General features: G+C 42.9%; 1 protein-coding gene across 1 annotated transcript in view; it reads right to left on the reverse strand.

Annotated features, from left to right (window-relative positions):
* The window catches only part of tenm4 (teneurin transmembrane protein 4), an 851752-nt gene that overhangs the window by 40833 nt on the left and 798253 nt on the right, over window positions 1-12666 (reverse strand). The window contains 3 exon segments of the mRNA XM_038818655.1: window positions 447-682; window positions 2651-2823; window positions 8391-9268. Of these exon segments, the coding sequence (XP_038674583.1) occupies window positions 447-682; window positions 2651-2823; window positions 8391-9268 (1287 nt within the window).

Consider the following 12666-nt stretch of genomic DNA (forward strand, 5'->3'; position numbering starts at 1 on the left):
CTTTAAATTGTTAGATAAGATCAAGAGAACACAGTTTCCAACTCCAAAAAGAGAAATTAAAAACTAAGATCAGGATTCTCCCTTTTCATACTGGACTATTTTAGCAAATTGCTGGCACAAAACACAATGGAACAAAAGGCTTCCTGCTCTGTGAACCTATATGATTTGATAATCAACATACAAAATGAGCAGTGGAGGTGAAGAAGCTCGGATTCTTTTGGGGATAATGAAATGCTGCACTGACACACTGCATTCTCTTCCTGAGTGGATGAATTAAAATAACCAGAACAATCTTCCTCATCTGTAATGATTTTGTCATTTGTAAAGATGATATTAATTCAATATCCACCAAAGTTTATGCATTGATTGAGAGGGTACAATCCTAGGGGAGATCAATTTCGGAAAGCTCTGCTCTGTGCTCCTTCATTTTGCTAGGTCTTACTTACCCTAAGCCTTCGTCCAAATATGGTGATCTGTCCCCTGGTTTGTTCTTTCCGCTGCCTCCATTCCACTAAGTTTAAACCATTCTCAATGGGCAGGGTAACATTGCGCTTTCCAACAGTAGGATTTACAGTGCCACCCAGGAGGTGTGGCTCTGTTTGCAGTGCAACTTCCATGCCATTGGCTAGCATAAGCCTCAGTGAACCATCGGCTCCAATGTGATATCCATTTCGAACTTGATCTAAAATACAAACATTTCATCTTTACTAAATATTACAAAGACTGTTGAGAAAAGTGAATATTTGATCTCAAATCAGCCAGCTGGTCAACACAAACACTGCTATTTATTGTGTTTGCTTACTTTTGCAAAGAAGGATTGTGATATAGGGGCAAACCCATGGACTTGGTTGCACTAAGTTCAAGCCTACTCTTTACCGGTTTCCTGATCCAAGCTGTATCGCTGTAGATAAGTGTAAAGTATTTAATCATGAGAATCAACAGCATTGGATAGTATGTCTGAACTGGTTCCATTATTTTCCCTCTCAGGTCTGTGATCATTCTCTCATCAACAAAGAAAGATATTGGGAAAATAAAGGGGTTATTTTCAAAGCTGAAATGCAAAAACATAATTGCCCCCAAAATTACTTTCCATCACTCCCGACATATCTTTGGTAGGAGACTGGTGAAAACCCCAAGGAAATAGCATACATTACACCTAGTTACACGCGTCCTGTCCTGTCAGTCCTGTGGGTTCCCATATTTTTTAATAAGGAGAATAACCTCCATCCACCCACTTACAAGGTAAATGATGGGATGGCAATGAGGCTACTGTGGAGCTTCCCAAGGGGACTATTCCTTCTTCAGTCGATGGATCGAAACCTGGCGATAAATCTACTGGGCTTGGTTTACAAGGCGAACGTTATGAGTGTATTAATGCTTGGGAAGGTACAGTGCTGCCTGATACAGAGAGTAGAGCTCTTGAATGAGCTTGCCACTTATGTTGACGAATTAGCAACGATTTTGGTCTCAAGGCCAATGGCCATTGCGAATCAGATTGAGACTGCCAAAATCATTTCCTGTAGGACCTTTATAAATTTGGGTTGGATTTGAATTCAGGTTCCAAAGGATAACTGACAACATATAACTACTATACCAACCAGTTCTTACTATTTGTATAATAAAACTAGTGGTTCTTCAATTATTCATCACAGCTATACATTTCTATCTTATTATTGTCTCAGTTCTTTTGGTTATATTTGATAATAATGTTCTTGCCGATAAAATGGGTGAGATTGGATGAGCTACCCATCATACACCTGGGTGGAATTCTCTCAGCCCGGGGCAGGGCCGGAGAATCCCCAGGACCGGCGTGAATCGTGCCTCGTCGCCCCAACGCCGGCACGCGATTCTCTGCAGAGCGGAGAATCGGCGCCATTGGTGCCAGCGTGGTTGGTGCACCGCCGGTCGGGGGCCGCTCGCTGATTCTTGGCCCGGGATGGGCCGAACGGCCGTCGTTAAAAACGGCGAGTCCCACCGGCGCTGTCCACGCCTGCTCTCAGCCGGCGGGAACTCGGCGTGGAAGGGTTGGGGGGGGGGGGGGGGGGGGGGGGGGCGGCCTGTGGAGGGGGAGGGGGGTCCAACCCTGGGAGGGCCTCCAATGCGGCCTGGCCCACGATCGGGACCCACTGCTGGCTGGCAGCCTCCTTTCTTCCGCCTCGGCTCCTGTAGTCCTGCGCCATGTTGCGTCGGGGCCGGCGGGTTGAAGGAAGCCACTGCGCATGCACGGGACCCGCGGCGGCCAGTTCCCGCCGGGATCAGCAGCAGCGTGAACCGCTCCAGTGCCGTGCTGGTCCCTGTAGGGGCCAGAATTGCTGATCCTGAGGCCGTGTTGACGCCATCGAGAAACGCGAAGGCATTTCCGGCGGTGTCAACACTTCGCCTCAGGATCACAGAATCCCGTCCCCTGTGTGTGTAATGTCCAGGCAATACAGTACATCCTGATTTCCTTAATTGCCGAAAGTTTCAATTGCCCTCTTGTCTATGTAAGACAGCGTGGGTTCTCTGACTCATCGATCATATATTTGGAGATCTCTCGATAGGCAAATAAAAATATAACACCAATACAGTTAGTATAAAATGAAAACCCGGTGTAATAATTAGCTCAGTGATAAAAAAAACTAACAGATTTAACAACAATTAACGAACGTACCTTGGACAAGGGTATAGAATGCACCAGCTGCTGACAGATTAGTTGTTATTGTAACATCATCTTTACTAGATGATTCGACGTGTACTTGAACTGAGTTGTCAATTTCCCCATGGAAACTGTAGATGTGGCCAGTGGGAAAAGTTGCATTGATCAGACGGCCATAGCTATCATACCTAAGTGGAAAACAATTGTGTTCACATTTATACAGTTCTTTGATTGAAAAAAAGCTTCATAAACTACAGCCACCAACATTTCACTGACAGCGTTTCCAATTTTTACTGGACAGTTCTACAGAGGCTCTCGCTCAGCATCATAAAAATCATGCAAGTAGGATTAATGTTTTGCTAGGCCAGCAATCGGTAATTAGATATGCGATGGAGAGGATAATTTATATAGAAGAAACTCAAAGTCAATAAATCACACAAATAAATCATTATTTACAGTGACTGAGCAGCGGAAGATTATCAAATGAAGCATTTGAGACGCACCCACTGAATTAATGAAATGAGGTCCATCTGTTTTTGAAGGAAGAGTATATAATATCTATCTGGGAACATTGGATTGAAATCCAAAACTTGCTGAAAAAAACAAATATTATCCAGAAAACCAACGTGGATGACATCCAGTGCCAACTTGATCGTGTTTCCATTTCAAATTACTTTTAACCCAAATGTTTATATCTGCATGTTGACAAATTACAGCAAAAAACATTACCAACTCAACTGGTTTACTTATATTCTTGATACTTCAATCCACCACCTGTAATAAAACTGGTTATGTTGAAAGGTTTTTGCTTTTATACACATTGTGCTTTATACTAACGTTGTTGTGTCATTTAAATTAAAGTTAATCGCACCTGAGACATATTAAGTACACAAAAGTGCACACTGACGGTTTCCTGCCACAGTCCAAAGATGTGTAGGTGAGGTGGATTGGCCATGCTAAATTGCCTTTAGTGTCCAAAAAGGTTAGTTGGGTTAGGGAGTTAGGGTGGAGGTCCAGGTTTAAGTAAGGTGCTCTTTCCAAGAGCAAGTGCAGACTTGATGGGCCGAATGGCCCCCTTCTGTACTGTAAATTCTATGATTCTACTGGGTAATTTTCTGGAGAAGTCTGAGGTAGTCAGTCCTGGACACCTGCTCTGCTGGACACACTTCAACAGGTGTTAGGCCCCTAACTGACATGTGCAAGTTTTAGTTGGTCACTGGAATAATTAAAACAGGGTCAGATGAATTTAGCAGTGGCCGGGACTGATTGGGCAGAAGTCATTCCACTGCAAAATTTGGCAACACTGTCTGTTTTATGCATAATTTCTACACCATCATTTTAAACTGCTCTAACAGCTTTTAGAACCAATAAATTGCTAAAGCAGAGATGCTGACCATTTCTAATGCTTATAACTCTGCTTTTGCTCCTGCAGAAGGACATGCAGAACATTGGGAAGAGGGAGAGACACAGGGTGGTTGGTCGGGTGGAGCAGTTGGCCTGGAGAGCATGTGTTTGGGGAGGTGGGAGGGTGTTATTTGTCCCGTTCCCTCTGTCCTGTGGAGCAACTTGTGACTGGGGAGAAGGCAGCTGCTGATGGTGCTGCTCCGGGTGCTGCTGGTGTTTCTGCTTCTCGTGATAAACTATTCCCATGCTATGGTGGAAACTGACAGCAGGAATTTGCAGCTGATAACTGAAGTTCAGGACAGATGAATTGACTTCCAACAAGTTGACAATCACCTATCAAGCAGTGGAAGCACTCTTGAGACGGAGTGCAATGAGCACCAACCTCTCACCTGGTCATGACTGCATTGCAGTTGCACTGATTGAAGGCTTCCCAACCTGCCAGTTTCAATGAAGTGCTCCCTGCTATCTGCTCAGCTAGCTGACCCTGGTGAGCTGCTGACACCTCCGGCAACACACTGCTGTTTGAGCCAGAAAGGTCCATCAACACATAAGTTAATGATCGATTACAAATGACACCTTTCCTTGGATTGCCACCTTGCCGTGGTGGAGAGGCTTGATTGTTCCATTGATCCCGAGAGAAATGCCACCAGCAGGGTCACCCATGGTGGTAAGGGAAGATGGCAATGGTTACACCTTCTTGTGGAAAGGAAAAACTGAGGATCAGGTCAGGATCAGGCCAGGACGCATGGAAATTGTCGTGCCATCAAGAACAAACTCGTCAATGGACTCCGGGAGCCTCTTGTTGGCATCAACAAGCACCTCATGACCCTCATCTACAAATTGTCAAGAAGTGTCAGACAACAGTTGCGAGTGCCTATGGTCCAACCCTTGATGCCAATGACGAGTCCAAAAGAAGACTTCTATTCCACCCTGGACACCATACTCTCCAACATTCCTAAGAAAGATATGATCATCCTCCTTGAGGACTTCAACACCAGGGTTGGAAGGGAGTCCCGACTCTGTAAAGGCACCAATGGAAAAGAAGAAGTTGGGGACTGCAACTTTAGCAGGAATTTCCTGCTCTTTCTCGGTTCAATTCCGACCTCGGGTGACTGTCTGTGTGGAGTTTGCACTTTCTCCAAGTGTCTGTGTGGGTTTCCTCCTTGTCCTCTGGTTTACTCCCACAGCCCAAAGATGTGCAGGTTAGGTGGACTGGCCATGCTAAATTACCCATTTGTGTCCAAAGGTTTAGGGGTGGTTCCTGGGTTACAGGCGTAGGGTGGAGGCGTAGGTGCAGACTCGATGGGCCAAATGGCCTCCTTCTGCACTGTAAATTCTATGATTCTAATACCCTAGGTCTCAAACCAGTGTCAAGTAAGGACGGAACCCTCTCAAGAGACAGAGAAAGCATCAGCCTATGATGGAGAGAACACTTTAAAGAACTCCTAAACCGTGATACAATCATAGACGAGGACCTGTTTGAGGAAATCTTCCAACTCCCCATCAAAGATGACGTTGGACTCCTAACAAGCATGGATTAAGTCGAAGCCATCATTATACACATGAAGAATGGAAAAGCAGTGGAGTGGACGGGATCCCAGAGGAGATTTTCTAACTTGGAGGAAAAGAGATCACCCGTCATCTCCTTCAACTGTTTCTGAGATTTGGGTGGGAGAAGAAATGGCTGTGGACCTCAGGGATGCCGTCATCACCACCATCTTTAAGAAAGGAGACAAAGCGGACTGTGTGAACTACTGAGGAAGCTTTCTACTCTCCATTTTCAGGAAGATCATCGCCCAAATCCTCGCTAGCCGCCTTCTCCCAGTCTCGAAGGAAATCCTTCCAGAAAGGCAGTATGACTTCCGGTCAAACCGTGGAATAGCGGACATGATTTTCACTGCTCGGCAACTTCAAGATAAATGCCAGGAGCAACATCAATCATTCTACATGGCCTTCACTGATCTGACTCAGTCAATGGGAAAATGCTATGGAAGATCCTGTCAAAGACCGGTTATCCTGAGAAGTTCATCCTCCGAACTCCTCCACAGCAAGATGTAGGCAACAGTCCTAATAGACGGAAATAGGACCAAAACCTTTGAGCCCAAGACTGGAGTCAAGCAGGGGTGTGCCATATTCCCCACCCTTTTCTCTATCTTCACCACCATCCTTCACCTTGTCAAGAACAAGCTTCTTATCGTCTACAGAATGGAGGGAAAACATTTCAACCTCAACTGGTTGAAATTGAAGAAAATGACACTGACATTGTTTGTAAAACTCTGGTAGGCAGATGACATCGCTATCTCCATTCAGAAGAGAATCTCACTCGTCGGCAAGATGAGGCCTGGGAAAGGAGGGTGTTAAAGGAATATCGGCAATCTAGAGTCCAATATTCCACGTACCTGAACACCTGACAAACGTGCAGTTGAAGATGAGGCTCTAGGACAATGCTCATCAGCCACGCAAGAACATACAGAACCTACAACAAGGAACACGGAGTTTCGTAGGTGGGCAATCATATTCATTAGCGAGTGTTCATCGAAGAAGACAAATTACAATTACTTACCCAAAAGCTGCAAGCAGGGTTCCCTGTTTTCCTAGGTAAAAGCAGGAATGTTGGAATCCTGACACGATGTTTCTTGTGGGAAATTTAATTTCCCTCATTTGCCCACCGTCCCTCCTCACCTGTTAAAACCTCCCCCCTCACTTTTTCCGGTAACTGCAGTATTGTTGAATTTGTGTAACTGGGCACTGTTGCATTCTCTTTCAAATAAATTTTGTATTGCTGATTAATATAAAACCTCAAGACATATTTTTTACTCCTTATTATTTTAAATCATGTTTGATCAACGTGTGATGCCATTTTATCCCACATCGAAATATTTTGCAAATGAAGCAATGAAGCAAGAACCAATTTACAGATGTCAATTACGACCAGGTGGAATTAAATATTAAACTCATTTTAAGTGCACAAAATAAATGATGCTCAGCAGCATAAACCAGAGTCACTGTTAAGCAAAGAAAGTAACCCTTGTGTGATAGCATGGTTTCTGAAGCTAAATCGGTAAGAAGAAGCAAAAGGTTGCTTTCATTGTTGAATAAGAAGAGAAGCTAAGTGCTGCAATATGTCCCTCAGTAATTACATTGATTTTTAACCCTTTATTGAGGATATAATCTAAAAAGCACACTCCAACATTTGGTACTTTACTTAGTTAGAAAACCTTTTCACACCATTTACACCTCCCTCTTTCTATTTTGTTTCTACTCCACCTTCAAAGGTCAAGAGTTTCTGTCATTTCTCTGCGGGCTGGACCTGCTGCTTTCTAAGCAGCCTTTTGAGAACATTTCATATTGAAATTTTATGAGATCAATATTAACTCATTAATCATTCGATTAAAAGAAAATGAATTAGAAAATCAAAGTGTGCTTGATCAGTCATCTTTACCAGCTTTGACATTATAAACTAGCTGCTTTCTCAGCTGTAACACCGCTTAATGAAAACTATATGTCTTGATTTTACAAGACCTTCAAATAGACCTAACAGCTTTCTCGTTCAAAAGGATTATGTACAATAACTTTACAGCGGGCGGCAATCTTCTGTGCGCCAGCTGATGTGGTCGCAACCGCAATAAGGAAATTGCTACTGAAAATTTAGAATTAAGTTTATGAGTTGCTTTACTCCAAGAAGAAAAGTTGCAAATTAAAATCTGGTTACCATCAAAAACTAGTTACATCAGGTCCTCCAAGATAGCTAAGAAAATATTCAGTGGAATTTTCCGGCCGATCCCGCTGATGGCGCACCCCGTCTGCAGGTTTCCCGGTGGTGAGGCATGCGCTCAATGGGACATCCTGTTGACAATGGCGGGACCAGAAGATCCCACCCTTGGCCAATGGCAAGTTGCGCGGAAGATCCCGCCAATTGTTTCAGTCATTAATGTTGGCAGGCACCAGTTAGATCCTCTGCTGAAATTCAGCATTTCAGCATCTAAGTAAGCCACAAATGCCAACATGCTGATATCCTGAAATCTCTGCATCAGTTCAATACTCTATAATGTGCTGATACTGACTTTCCCTTGCTCAGTAGTCTCCTGGGCAACATCAAGATTTAACTGAATGTTAATCGAGAAATTTCCAATGGAGTTGTTTGTTGTTATGTTTGACTGGTAACATCAGGAGCTGTTCATATTTGCGTGTCATTAATAGAGTGGAGAATCTCTGAAAAAGGATCAAAATTATAAAAACACTCCTTTGCAACTTTTTGATAATTATATTGATTGAACGAGATCAGTTTATGTGGTAGATAGCTGTCAAAATGTACTTATCCACTTGATATAAATAAAACGTGTATACTTACTCGTAAAAGGTGGTCCATCCATTTTCATTACTTTTAGTTGCCATGAGGCCAGTACTGCCATGATATGTCAACATAGCCAGTTCATGTCCCTGGGTCGACACACTCTTCAAAGCACTGTTTGTACCAATAGTCAGCCAGTAAACCTGTCCATCAGGCACTACAAGCCAGAGTGGCATTCCAGTGGCATCTCGTCGAATATTTAGTAAGTTTCCATTATTATCTTTGATTGTGCTGATGTCACCATTCCCAGTGTACGTGATATTATAAAGGTAATCTCCGGTGATAAGGCTCTGGGTATATAAATGGCTTCCATTGAGGGTAAATAAATACAGTTCTTGGTCAATGGTTGAAGCAACTTCGTAGAGATTCTGAGAATTGAGGAATGGCCTGTTTTTCCGAACAAATCTAATACGGATGTTCCCAAGATCTGCTATGTATAGTTCTCCCTCCGGACATACTGCCAGTGATGAGGGGGCATTTAGTTTTGCATCCTTTGCATATCCGTCATCACCTGAGTAACATTCACAGTTGGCATCTTTATTGCATTCACAACCAGTTGGTGCTCCAGCAACTAAAGATATTTCGCCATTCGTTGTGACTTGGCGTATGCGGTTAATTTTCTTCTCGTCTGTTTCTGCTATATACAAGATTCCATTATGGGAAATGGAAATGGCATTGGCTGACTCCAGAGTGGAGTGCACCGCCACCTTGCTCAGAAGGAAATGGTCAATTCCAGGCACTTGGCAGTGCATTGGGCGCCCAGCCACAATGCGAACTTGGTGATTTTCTGAAATCTGAAGTACCACATTGTTGTCCAGCACATAAAGAGAATTATCCATGGGGTTCACTGCCAGGTCAGTGGGCCATTCCAAACGTACCTGTAAGCACAGTGTTACAAAATCAATAGTTGTTATTCACATTTGACTTCATTCTGAGCAACAGGACAGTAATACATATGGCGATCGTGCTGAAATTGGGCATTCTCTCTCCTTCTGGTCACGCATGACTACCCATCTTTTTTTGTAAAGAAGGCCGGATGAATGCTTGCAATTTGAAGCAAGGACTTAGTGAGTAAAATGTTCAATAAGCATTTCTGATTTGTCTAACACAGACATAGGATCTAAATATATAAGGTAAACTGGAAATTGTTTTTGTCATTTATAGATGACATCACCAAAAATGCATAAAGGCTCTCTTCTCTCCTTACAACACAAAATAACCACTGAATATTATTTCCTGAAGTCATCGATCTGTAAAAAGGAAAATAAATTTCATTTCATCCCCACTGTAAATCTTGGATTTCTCCCTTTTTCAAAAGTTTGATGGAGCAAAGATTGTTATCAGCTCGGCTCCATATCTTCAGGAATACTTAAATATAAACTGAAGATATGGCAAATATTGAAAAAGTCAGATGTTGCCTCACCTGCTGAGAATTTCCAGCATTTACTCTTTATATTTAAGATTTCCAGAATTCACAGTATATGAGCTTCAGAAATATTGGGCAGGGTTACTAATAGCAATTGTAATCGATAATAATCCTTGCGACATAGAATCTCTGCAGAATTATAAAACCTGTACAGCACAGAAGGAGGCCTGTTGGCCCATCAAATCTGCATCAACTCTCCGAATAAGCACCCTACCTAGGCCCAATCCCCCACCCTATCTCTGTAATTCCATAACCCCACCTAATCTTTTGACACTGAGGGACAATTTAGCATGGTCAATCCACCAAACCTGCACATCTTTGGTCTGTGGGAGGAAACCGAGCACCTGGAGGAAACCCACGCAGACACAGGGAGAATGTGCAAGGTCCACATAGACAGTCACCCGAGGTTGGAATCGAACCCGGTTCCCTGGCGCTGTGATGTGGCAGCGTTAACCACTGTGCCACCGTGCTGACATCATGGTGAAAATCTACAGCATACGCATGGAGGAGGCTGAAATTCTCCATTCTTTCACAACATTATCCAAGTTCAATTCTTTTACATTGTTAAGCAATCAAACAGCTTGAAAGATTCTTATTTTTGGCAGTCTACAGTGAACGATGGCAAGACAATTGTTATTAATTTGAGCCAATGTTTCACATGGCTGATGCAGCCCCTGCTGTTTACATATCAAGGCGATACTTCAATCAGCTCATGCTTAATGTTTCAACTTTGTTTGGTTAAGCTTGGACAGCAACACCTTATCCTCGTTAAAGAAATGTTTCTAACGAGGCAGGTCAATTCTTAGATGTAAAAATGATTGAAAATCTCACTGGAATATATCTTTCATTTAAAAAAAATTTCCTTGCACAAAAATGGGATTTAAGAAAATGTGAAATGAGCTCCAATATATTACCTTCCTGCCAATTAAGAAATAGCACTACAATAAATGAGATGTATGCATCACAATGCAATATGTATAATTTCCCTAATATTTACATTATCAGGAAGCAAATTTCTTTTTTAAACTTGTAAAGTTTCAATATTTAAAACCCATTTCCTATCAAAGCTGCCTTCTAAAGATTTCATGGCCTGTGGTTTCACAATGACCGTTGAGATATAACTGAAAGGTTTTTTTATTCTTCCAAAAGATAAAAGAATAACTCTAGTTACCATGGCAGGAAGCCCAAATTGAATCTTTCTAGAGTGCCACTTACCTTACAACTTTATTCACCCTGTCTTTGCCATTCTGATAATCCTGTGCCTTTCATTTAAAAAAAATCATAAATTGAGTTCCCAACTTTTTTTCCAATTAAGGGGCAACATAGTGTGGCCAATCCACCTAACCTGCACATATTTGAGTTGTGGGGGTGAAACCCACGCAGATACGGGAAGAATGTGCAAACTCCACACAGGCAATGACCTGGGGCCGGGATCGAACCCGGGTCCTCGGTGCTGTAGGCAGCAGTGCTAACCACTGCGCCACCTTGCCACCCTCTGTGCCTTTCATTCTTAAATGTAACACAGTTAATTGTACTGAGGCCAAGAACAAGTAGAACATCCTTCATTTTAAATGACTTAAAACAGATTCTTGTGCATAATATTTTGTTAACATCACCATAGTAATGATTCGGAATGGTTCATTTAGAACAGGGGTGGGCAAACTTTTCCGTGCAAGGGCCACATTCAGAAATTCACAATTCACAAAGGGCCGCATGTGATGATATGATCTGCATACTCGTCTGCCATTGGGCCAGAACGTCGGCTTACCATTGGCCCTGGTCGGTCATGTGCCTCTCGACCGATTGGCCGAGAGGCTGAGTTAACCACGCCTCTATCAACGAGGTATAAATGCTCAGAAGCCTGACGATCGTCCCTTTCCACTGTAGACGATCGCCAGGCTGTGTTCTAGTTAATTAAAGCCTGACATTGGTAAATCACTCGCCTCGCGTGCAATCGATGGTGCATCACCCCATAGTATATTAAGTAAAATAATTACTTCACCCGGTTATGATTCTGGGCGCCTCATATAGAACATAGAACAGTACAGCACAGAACAGGCCCTTCGGCCCTCGACGTTGTGCCGAGCAATGATCATCCTACTCAAGTCAACGTATCCACCCTACACCAGTAAGTAACCCAACAGCCCCCCCATTAACCTTAAAAAAAAATTTTTTTTTTTAAATTTAAAATTTTTTTTTTTTATTTTTTTTTAAAATGACTTGGAGGGCCGCAGAAATACCTTTGGCGGGCCGCATGCGGCCCGCGGGCCGTAGTTTGCCCATCCCTGATTTAGAAAGTATATTGCGAAACATGGAAGAGCAGGGACACTACAATTAGTCTTTTTGCTGCCAGTCCAGGGAGGGAATGGGAGTGAGGAATCAATCAGGGTATCCAACCTGACTTACTATTAAATAACTCCGATTGAACAATGGGATGGTGTTGACACAAATTAAGGTCGGAATGATGCTATCAATGTAATATCAATAAAAAATAGCGTCTATATTCACTGTATAGATTCCTCATGAAGAACATGAGCCATGTACAGGAGAGGGAGGTTGCATACACCTACGGAATGGTACCCCAGCAAGAAAGAGTGAGCTCAGGAGAGGGGGAAATTATGTTTAAAAATACTGCAATCCTTGATTAATAATATCTTTTAAAGTGTGTGTGATGCACAATCAATGACTACTAAAGCGAGGTTGTAGTACAACTGAAGGCTTTAATAAGCTAGATGTTTCCCCCAGCAGCTCAGGTACAGAAAGGAAGCTGCTGGGGTGGCATGGGTTCTTATACCCCGCCTTACAGGGCAGAGCTATCATACAGGCTCGACCAATGGAAAACATACATTA

Source organism: Scyliorhinus canicula, chromosome 14 (assembly GCF_902713615.1).
Source record: "Scyliorhinus canicula chromosome 14, sScyCan1.1, whole genome shotgun sequence".
Classification (NCBI taxonomy): Eukaryota; Metazoa; Chordata; class Chondrichthyes; order Carcharhiniformes; family Scyliorhinidae; genus Scyliorhinus; species Scyliorhinus canicula.